This window comes from Populus alba, chromosome 10 (genome assembly GCF_005239225.2).
Source record: "Populus alba chromosome 10, ASM523922v2, whole genome shotgun sequence".
Taxonomy (NCBI): domain Eukaryota; kingdom Viridiplantae; phylum Streptophyta; class Magnoliopsida; order Malpighiales; family Salicaceae; genus Populus; species Populus alba.
In genome coordinates this window covers 5,994,873-6,005,696 of record NC_133293.1, presented here as the reverse complement: position 1 = coordinate 6,005,696, position 10,824 = coordinate 5,994,873, and the positions used below count along the sequence as shown (strand labels likewise).

Genomic DNA, 10,824 nt, shown 5'->3' with positions numbered 1-10,824 from the left:
TTAAATAAGGATGAAATTGAAAAAAACATTCTAATTTTATAAATTAATTGAAATAAAACAAATAATAATAAAAAGAAATTAAGGACTAAATTCAAAAAACAAAAAGGTTGAAGTATTGGTCTGAGAAATCAAAGGGTTTATGCGAGAATCAAGGGGGGAGAGGGAAAAAGGGGGGAGTTTATTAGTGTTAAATTAGTGGTCCATTGTTCACATGCACCACTCAAACATGAAAGAAATGTTAAGTACGCTCCAGCGTTGTCCTAGAATTTAGTGTTTGGTTAACAGACAATATTGTATGTCCCACCCAAAACTTGCAAACACAGTCATGCGTGAACAATTTCTTTCAATAATATTTAAATATATAAAATTATCAAATCACCCCTTACTCCATGTAATAATTAAAAAATGATGAGGAAGATTAAAAAAAAAAACCCTTGATAATATGTTTAGGATTTTTGCTATTAGAGTCAATTGAATCATTTTACTGTTTTTAAAAAATAAAAAGACTAAGTAGCCCCTGGACGTCAACAATTTTTTTAAGGGTAATTTAGTTTTTTACTATGCTAAAAAAAATGAGATGACCGAATTAACCCCCCTTCTATTATGTGCTTATTTGGCTTGTAACATGAAAGTGAAAATTATTATTATACTATACCAATCTGGAGTATAATAAATCTACTTTCATAGTAAATTATTAAGCACTCTTAATTTTTTTATAATAAAATATTTATTAATATTTATGAACACATATAATTCTTCATCTATTTTCTTGCAACTAAAAACTATGCTAGCAACCCATGCATAATTTTTTTACATTCAAAAATATTTGGTCCAACCTACAGCAAATCACTAGCCTATTATCTAATGTAATCTAATAACATGGGAATTAGAAAAACCCGCATCGAAGCATAGTTGTTAGATATGACTCGAAAATCTAACTTGGAAAGGAGTTGGAGTCACCTCGTGGGTCGCTGGAGCAACATGGGAGGCAGTGGATTGATTTTGAGTTGCAATATTTAAAAAGAAGTCTTAGTATACAACTGCTTCGTCTCAGTAGCGTGTCCTTAGGAGACATGTTTTGGAATTTTTTGAAGATCATGAAAGAGTTAAAACTGCATAATATTAGTTTAATCATTTCAAAACCTTGAATTATATTGTAATGCGTAAAATCCTGATTCTGATTGACTCCTTTCACCGAAACCATGGACATCATAATTTTACACTTTTCTGCTTTTCAGAATTACAAACTGTAAAGGGAAAAGAAGACAAAAGTAAAAGGCAAAACAGAGATCTTTGACCCACTCTACTCGCCTCTCCCAAGTTCTAGTCCCTGTACCCATCGTCAAGGAAAGTTCATTTCCTGCAAACCCAGCTCATTTTTCCACTTCCCCAAAAATAACTTGTTCTCAGGTATCAGTCCAGACAAAATGGCTTCTTGGCTGTTATGGCTGATTGTTGTGTTCACCATCATAACAGTTGGAAAGGGAAAGCAAAATGTTCGCCAAGTTTGCCACTTTAATGACCTGAAAGGTCTAACTAGTTTCAAGGCTGGAATCCATGTCGATACTTCTAGCCGGCTGGCGAAGTGGGTTGGTCATGGTTGCTGCAGCTGGGAAGGCATTACCTGCAACGAAACAACAGGCAGGGTGACCGGAATCCGTCTTCCAGGATTCATTTCCACAAATGATCTCGTCTTCCAATCTCAGATGAGAGGGTTGCTGTCTCCTTCAATAACACTCGTGAGCTGTCTCGAAGTCATTGATCTTGGTGGTCTGATAGGTCTTGCTGGCAGAATCCCACCATCAATTGGTTTGCGCCTCCCAAATCTCAGAAAGCTTTATCTGTATGGAAACAAGCTCATCGGCCCAGTGCCTGATAGTATCGGTAAGCTGTCAAAACTTGAAGAACTCCACCTGTATGAGAATAGATTGTCTGGTTCTCTCCCATCAACCATGGGTAACCTTAAAAACCTTAACCAGCTACTTCTATATTCAAATGAACTAGCTGGTACGATACCTGATGCATTCACGAATTTAACGAATATTGTACAGATGGATCTTCATAGCAATATTCTGACTGGTCATATACCAGAAAGGATTGGTGAAATGCAGGTATTGGAAAAACTCGATCTTTCCAAAAATCTCTTAACAGGTAAAATCCCACTTTCATTAGCAAACTTGAACTCCATCTCAGAGTTGTACTTGGATACCAATCATCTAGAGGGTGAGATCCCATTTCCATCAAGTTTTGGCCAACTGTCTTCACTTGGCTTTCTTAGACTGGATGATAACCATCTAACTGGAAGGATACCAACCAGTTTTGGAAATATGGTTTCTCTTCAGAGAGTTTCCCTAGCAAATAACAAGTTTGAAGGGGTGATTCCCTCTAGTTTGGGCAATCTTTCAGCTTTGAAAGAATTGTATCTCTCTGGCAATCTATTATCTGGCCAAATACCAGAATCAGTAGGTCAACTCTCTCAACTCATCATGTTCAATGTATCTCACAATCAGATTCAAGGACCACTGCCTCATGAGTTGTCTTCCCTTGAAAATCTTCAAACACTAGATTTGTCATTCAATCATCTTAACCTCATCTCCTTCCCACAGTGGCTAGCTGAATTGCCATCCCTTTCCAGGATATACTGTGCTAGATGTGGAATCCAAGGCGAAATTCCAGACTTCTTGCAAGCAACTCCCAGTCCAATACAGGAGCTGGACTTGTCCTCTAACCATCTCACTGGAAGCTTGCCGGCATGGCTGGGGCGCCTTACTCAGCTCTACAAATTAAACTTTTCAAGGAACTCACTTGCTTCAAGGATCCCTGTTTCAGTTAGAAATTTGCAGTATTTGGGTGTGCTTGATCTCCATTCAAACAAGCTAACAGGCCCAATAAATAATGTTTTTCAGATAGGAAATGCCTTTCCTGATGGTTCATTGACATATATTGATCTCTCCGATAACTATTTCTCTACTGGTATTGTACAAGCTGGAGTGGGATCACAAACTGGGATTCGGTACCTCAACTTGTCCCATAATTTTCTTGAAGGGCGTGTAGCCACAAGTATAGGGAGATTGAAATCATTGCAAACATTGGATTTGAGCTGTAACAAGTTAGGTTTCAACTTGCCGGAGGCTTTAGCAAATGTTAGCTCCTTAGAGAAGCTGAAGCTGCAGAAAAACCACTTCACTGGCAGAATACCAGTTGGGTTTCTGAAGCTGAAAAGGCTGAAGGAACTGGATTTATCAGATAATCTTCTTGCAGGGGAGATTCCTGCAGGTAAACCATTAACTGACTTTCCCAGAAGTTCCTATTCTGGAAACAAAGGTTTATGCGGAAAGCCTCTTTCTCCCTGTAAGGTAAAAGGTTTACTTCTAGTTGAAGAACCTCTAAAACCATGCTAATTTTTTCAAATATTGATACACCAAGTAGATTGAATTCCATGATGCATTCCATGATCTGCTCTCTCTCTTAGAAATTGGTCCACGCTGATGTCCACTAAATTATTTAGCAAGACTATGAATATTTATATTTGCAGAAGACTAACTGTTTCATCAACGATTTAAGAGAGATTTTCTTTAAAATGTTCCGTTCAAAATGTGTTTTCGTATATAAAAAAAGTGTGAATCTCTACCACAAAAACATTTATCATATCCTTCAGGTATAAATGCTGAAATGATTTGTATCGTAGCTTAGGCCTGCGCATAATCGCAGGGTTCATCATCTGTGCTGGGATAGACTTGAAGACCATACAATCACCAGGTACTAATTAACACGAGGTTTGACATTACGAAAAAATATGCTGCTTATCAAAGCAGTACCGTACAATGATCTAATCCAATTGGATTTTGGATTTTGTGTGCGCGCCTTTGCCTCAGTTGTTTTGCTTGTGAATTTAAGGACTGACGATGAAACAGAGGTTTCTCTAAAAATTACCCTTTATTAGATCAGAAGGAAGCCTTACAATGTTTATCCACTTAAAGATTCAAACGGCTCTTGATTTAACCCCAATTGGTGGTATTTCATGTAATCAATTCCGTTTAATCTTATACAGCACAAGATCTGCTCTGGCAACTCTTCTACTTTGCTCCCCTGTTATAAAATGAGAATACAAACTCCTCATGAATATCAACTCACAGAAAATCTAAAACCTTTTCAATTTCTTTATTCTTGAAAAATAAAACACGGAAAGATATACTTGCCTGAATTGTGAGGCCAATATCCAGCACACAAATTTTAAGCCTGTCTAGGAATGCTTGAAAACCTTTCCTAGAGATATAACTGAACCTATGCATATCGATGTCAATCTCGAAGTAGTTATCTCCCTGCAAAAAAAGTACCAAAAAAACCCTGGTATATAAGAAGGAAAATTTTATAAAACCATCTGGCACCGTTTCTTATCTGGTTTAATACAGCTACTTAGACTGCTCGTATTACATTGACTCACTGTAAAAATAGAAGATCAAAGTAGCAGAATAGCAACTGAAGCATCCCAGTACAGGAATGACCCTTCAGCTCACTACAGTAACATTAATAAATCATTTTTGTTTATGAAAAACTAAGGTATTTAAATATAGGCATCAACAATTACGATTATCTACTACCAGCTGCAAATCGTGTTTGAATAATCAAGACATTAAAAGTCATGTTTTCAATGGAAACAAGTAAAATGGAGTTGAAAGACCAGTATGAGTTGTTGGACAAGAATATAATATACCAGGTAAAACTCATGTTGAGGACGTGAAAGAACAGGTTTCTCATTGTAAGCCTGCATGAGTTTCCTTTCTGCAGCACTTAAATGAAGATCTTCTACATTTACAACACGACCCAATATCTTCAGCCTTTCCCGAAAGGATGCAATTGTATCTACAGGGAAGCCTTTGACCTTTTCAACTTCATCATCAATTAATCGCTGTTTTAAGAAGGATTGTGGAGGATATGAAACAATAAGAATAAGATTTTCAATCATTTAATAATGAAGAAAACATTATAAAAAAAAAAAAAACAGTGAAACGAGAGAGCAGCAAGCCTCAAATTAACATTATATACAAGTTGACGTGTTAAAATAAAGAAATCAGCACACCAGCAGAAAAGCCTTCTCATTCTTTTTCCCTTTTTCAGCATCATCACCAAAGATAACATGCATCAGACAGGATTATAAATATTCTGAAGTGGTAGTTTATGATAAGAGATTAAAAAAGAATGTTCATCTTACTCTGATACTTTCTTGAAAGTGGGTTGGAAGTTCCTTCGAGTAACTATCAGAAAGCTTAAAATACAAAACATAATTTGTTCCTTCTCCATCACTTTCACTCTGAAAAATTGCAGCAGGATACAAAGGAACCTGAAGAAGCCACAGTTGAGTTAGCACAAATAAATAATACGAGGAGATTTTCATTCTCCTTTTAACTACACTGTCAGGAAATCCTGAATAACTGCATCCATGTACTGACAGAAAAAATGGAAATACCTGAACATTTACAACAAGGATGGATGGGAAGTTCCCAGCAGAGTTAATAATTGGGAGGTCCACAAACCGAGCAATATGATCAACTTTTCGTGGAGACAAGAATACATCAACACCAAATGGGTAATATGCAGAACAGTTAGGAGCAAATTCCTTCTTCTTGTCCCTGCAAGAAGAAAAAAGAAAGTATTTTCAGAAGGAAACAATTTTGGTCGTGTGAGATCACATTTTAACAAGTCTGTAATAAATGAAAACCAAAAAGGAATATAAAATACTCTGCGAGATTGCACTGTGTCAAGGCTACAATAAATGAAAAACAATTATTGACAGACAAAAAATGGCTTAAATCCTATGTTAGCATTAAAATATATTTTTTACAATGCATTTGGAGCTGCGTATGCAATAAATCAATCCAATTCCATCAGCTTAGCTTTACCTGAAATAACTTTGTCCTCGAACTTTGAAACTGCATGGCTCAATATGAGACCAACAATCAAGCATTTTCTTTTCCATAGGGCAAAAGGGTACTTGTGAACCTGCTATTGGTCTGTGCAGAATCATCTTTGAAGAAACTGAAACCATACAGAACATAAATATAAAGAGGTCATCATACAAGTATATAGTACTTTTATAAAGGGAAAATGTGGTTTTGTTGTATTACACTACCCACTACCTCTAATAATACAAATTAGGAGCAGCGTAGATTTGTAAATTCCTTTGGGATAAACCTCAAGCACACATGACAAGCATCAGGACCTTCATATACTAAGTGATTTACCTTTTTCCCGTGAAAACAAACCACAACCACACATAACTTACTGCTTTTTGCAGTTTTAGTTTATATCCTTCTCAAGTAATGTATCTCTAACATCAAATCCTCAATTCTTAATCCCAACAATCAAAAGCAACCTTAAATCACAGCCCAGTGACAAAGAGTTTCATGATAATGCATTTTAAGAAATAAATGAACTTTTCAAATGAAGGAATGCATGTAGAGCAACATTATCAAACATATCAACAAATCAGGCTTCATGTGTAACATAGGTGAGTAGACTGGGAATATAGTAAAAGGCTATAAGAATCCGCAGTGTTGACCTCCTGCAATATGGTATTTTGTTACATACACTCATATGTATAAGCCTTAACGCTCATCATGAGACTCCCATGTTTCATCAACATTTATGCCTTCATTCCTTTAAAAGAACAAAAACAATTGCAAGGAATGAAACAGGTTTGCAAACATGTGAGAAGAAATATAGTTGGAAGTATTTTCCATGTCAAAACAAAACCAAATTAGAAATTATATAATTACTAAAAAAATATCACCATGAATGAAATTTTACAAAAATAGAATGATACTTTTGACTTTTGGCAAGTATCAGCAGAAAGCAATTTCATAAAGTAGAAAATAACATCAATAGTTGACACTTCTTGATAGACCAAACTGTAGAGAAAATTCTCTGGTATTTTTATTGAATCTGAATAATAATCCTGATCTTCATAAAATAAACTAGACATCTCTATTTATATTAGTACTAAAATCATTTATAGGAAATGATTCCTAATTAGAACTTACCAAATTAATAGAATTAATCTAGTATTAGGATTTCTAAATAGTAAAATACTATTAAATAAAAAAAATCTTAAGCCAAGTAGAAAACAAATAATTAAAATCCAAAATTAACTAGGAGTTAAAACAAGAAAACAGTAACTTCAGGCTTCATATCAAATGTTTCCAGGTTTTTTTGCGGACTTCCTTTCAGCCTTGGCCTTGATAATCTGGTCCCTAAACTCTTGGAATAATTGTTCTACGTCACTTCTCCAAAATACTATTCTAAGTGTTGCTTTTATTCTGCAAACAAGATTTCCAATGTGGTGGAACGTAAGGTAAAAACTCCCTTGGTGAGCTAAGATTCACACCACTTATTCAACTAACAAACGACCAAAGAGATTAGATAGCTAGTATACATCTTTTAGGCGAGAGAAATCTCAATAACTCCCACATATGCAAGCTAAATATTAGGTACAGCATCTGCTATTTATTAGATCCACGTACAACTTGATACCATGGTTTTTTGAAAATTTAAGCAGTAGCATATTAAGCAATTAAATAGACATATTAGCAAGAAACATTTCAAATTTGCTGATCCTCAACTAAACCTGGATCCCAAAAGCTGAAATCTAAGAAATCCAATCTATAAGAATGACAATCACATTCTCATATGATCAAGGTTTAATGAGAATGATAAATAACAACAACGAGCATAAATTGTGATTATTTTGTTTGCCTCCAAAATAACGTTGCAACTGTAAAAATTTGACAGATACAGTACTTACATAAAGTGTTACTAGAATTCCCTTCCTTCCACTTGAATGGGAGTTTTAAGGCACCCTTTTTCCTTGCACTTGGTGGACTGGAGCTAAGTGATCTCCTCTTTTCAACAGGTGGAACAGTTGAAGCAAGACAAGGCAAACAGTTGCCTGGAAGAATTCCACAATTATCTAATAATCCTTCCTCTCCATCGTTTTCATCTGCAGAGGTGATTTCATCGAGGAACACAGGTTGCTTTACTTCATTTGAAGGTCCATCAGACTTGGATACAGAATCAACATGATCTAAATTGAAGACATGAATATTTGTTTGTTCAGTAGCCTCACTAACGGAGTCATGTGTGGAATTTCCTGCAGATAAATCCCCTGTCTTCTGCGTCTGATCAGTGAATGAGGAATGTTGCATATTGACATTACAGTCTCCATGATTGGCAACTCTGCCAGATGCAGTGCTTGAGAGTGATACACCGTCAAATCCATTTAGAGATAAGATATCTGTAGATGATAAGTGGATCCATAATTAGCAAAAATAAATCTCTGATTAATCAGCAAATGAAGAATTAACAACCAAAATGCTTATGCATAGTAGAAATCAATATTCTCATTTTACCATCTGGAACACTTTCAAAATCTTCATCACAATCAGACTCCAATATTGCAGCTGAGTCAAACCATGCTTCCTCCTTACTTCCTGCTTCAAATTGCAGTTTAATAAAATTAGGCACATATCTATAGCAGGTAAAAGGAGGAAACAATATCCGCAATTAGACATGATTCCACAACGAAGATAACAACATCGCATCGTGATTAGACAAGTTACCAAAAATGAATGTTCAACTTATCAAAGTGTAAAAGCTTGAAATATGAATATTATCATATTACTAAAAAAAATCCATGAGAGTCCCAGTAACTAGAGAATTATCAATACTTATTAACTGGATCATTGGGCTTGTGCGAAATCATCAATCTAGAATGCAACTGAATAACATTGCAAATCCTCCCCCATCTTCTGTCCACTACAGCATAACTACTAGAAGAAAATAAGCTAGCACCAGTTAACTGAAGAAATATTTTATGGACCAAAGACACTTCTAATGTTGAATCATGATCAACTAGGACCTAATAAATAGAGTTAACATTTGGATATTTAGAGATTAAAGGATATGACCGTTCTTTGTTGGAACAAATGCATTCGTCAAAAAAGTACAGCAACAGATGAAGCATGGTACTAATCAGAAAGAAACCACTGGAAGGGTCTATTGGGAAGCCCCCAATTTGCAATGTAGTTAAGAATCATCAACTGGCAACATCTGAACTAGATAGAGATCAGACACGAATCAGCTATGCAGTTTCAAGCTTTGATCATTTGTCAATCTTCTTCTTCTAATGTTATGAAGATCTACTAAACTACATACTTTTTAATCATCAAAAGAATTAGCAAAATAAAAAATCACATTTCAAACGCCTATTATTCCCAGAGTAATTGTGCCTGTATTCATCTGAAGTGCCTAAAATATCTATTAATTCCAGATTAATTGAGCTTGGATTCATCTGCAGTGCCTAAAAGATGAAATCAGGATAGGAAAATAGCAGTGAATTACTTCCATGTATGCCAGAAACCTCACTTCAAGTTTAAATAAAAAACATTGTCCTTTTATCATTTTCATTTACCAATAACAGGCATCATGATATTGAAAAAAAAAAAAAAAAAAAGGAAATGAAATGGGCCACTTGCCTACATTTCATGCAAACAGATTAGCCATGCACCCCTGAATCATTATTGCAATCTAAACCCCAAAAAGAAACACAAATTCCAAACGCAACCAGCAACAAACGAATCATTATATCACTGAGATCACACCATACAAATCAAACCCGAAAACAAAATCAACAGTAAAATGCTGGTAAATGAAATCAATAAGGAGAGAGGGAGGGAGGGAGGGAGGGAGATGTCAAAAAGAAGAGAGATTTTTGGCATGGAAGATGGAGGAAAGACCTTGAAAAGTGGGGTTGGTGAAGGAAGTGCGGTGAAGAGGAGGAGCAGCAGAAGCAGGGCCTTCAGAATTGTCATCAGATAACATTCTAGATGACGACACTGATCTCCTCTTGAAAGCAGTGCCTTTCTTGCCTATCCTGCGTATCTTCATCTTTTTTGAAGACTTCAATCTGCCACCCACACACCCCTCTGGAGTTGACACACATGCTCCCATATCTTTCTCTTCTCTGGCTTTCAAACATCAAAAAGGGAGCATCTTCAACAAAATAAGGATTAAGCAAGGAGGAGGAGGAGGAGGAGGAGGACAGGGAGATCAAGAGAAATAATAATAATAATAAAAAAAACAAAATCAAGTTGAGTTAAAAGGGGAGATCTTTTACAAGGACAAGTAGTCGTTCCACTCCCACGAGGAAGAAAGAGAGAGGCTCTAAAGAGTATACGACAATTGATTACAAGAAATAAACTACTAATTTTGCTCTAAAGAGAGAGGCTCCCATTTGTTTTGTTTTTATCTTTTAATTTTTTGAGAAATAATGCCTAAAAATTTCCTTCTCTTTTCTAAAAAAGCAAGAAATAAACTACTAATTTTGCTTTTTTTTTTTTTTATTATTCAGTAAGTAAAGATAATTATAAATAAGTTTGTCTTAATTCTAAAGGACTACTAGTATGGTAGCGAAGGAGATTATTTTTTTTTTCTTGATTTTCAAGATTTCAATCTTAAAGTTTTTACTAAAAAATTATTAAATTTCTTTTACTGATTTTTTTATTTTTGAATTATATTAAAAATATATCTCTTAAATTAATATTTAGATAGATAAGTCAGAAGAGTTTATTATTATAAAACATAATTATCAAACTTCATTTGAAAAATAATTTTAAAAAGATGTAGTTTACTTTATCATCATTAATTATTTTTCATTAAAATAATAATATTTTTTTAAAAAAATAAGTGAATTTTATTGAGTTAATATTTTTTTTATTCAATTTAAAATATACTTCAAAATAAACTTCAAATCACATATTTTGTATTATC

General features: G+C 34.8%; 2 protein-coding genes across 7 annotated transcripts; one reads left to right on the top strand and one right to left on the bottom strand.

Annotated features, from left to right (window-relative positions):
• Positions 1-1,265: 1,265 nt before the first annotated feature.
• Positions 1,266-3,623, top strand: LOC118045413 (uncharacterized). Its single transcript, XM_035054036.2, has one exon. The coding sequence runs from the start codon at positions 1,428-1,430 to the stop codon at positions 3,399-3,401; it is 1,974 nt and encodes a 657-aa protein (XP_034909927.1). The 5' UTR covers positions 1,266-1,427; the 3' UTR covers positions 3,402-3,623.
• A 137-nt stretch (positions 3,624-3,760) lies between these two features.
• Positions 3,761-10,320, bottom strand: LOC118045414 (uncharacterized). 6 transcript variants are annotated; one of them, XM_073412043.1, is made up of 10 exons: positions 10,172-10,320; positions 9,792-10,022; positions 8,406-8,489; positions 7,802-8,290; positions 5,901-6,036; positions 5,468-5,630; positions 5,213-5,341; positions 4,715-4,909; positions 4,200-4,322; positions 3,761-4,089 (listed from the first exon to the last, which is right to left on the bottom strand). In XM_073412043.1, exons 2-10 carry the CDS (start codon positions 10,003-10,005, stop codon positions 3,967-3,969), a joined length of 1,656 nt encoding a protein of 551 aa, XP_073268144.1. In that variant the 5' UTR covers positions 10,006-10,022; positions 10,172-10,320; the 3' UTR covers positions 3,761-3,966. The 6 variants fall into 6 exon arrangements, with proteins under 6 accessions (XP_073268144.1, XP_073268146.1, XP_073268147.1 ...); XM_073412045.1 differs by having other exon boundaries at positions 9,792-10,018; positions 10,172-10,300; XM_073412046.1 differs by lacking the exon at positions 10,172-10,320 and having other exon boundaries at positions 7,802-7,996; positions 8,123-8,290; positions 9,792-10,160.
• Between the last annotated feature and the right edge of the window lie 504 nt (positions 10,321-10,824).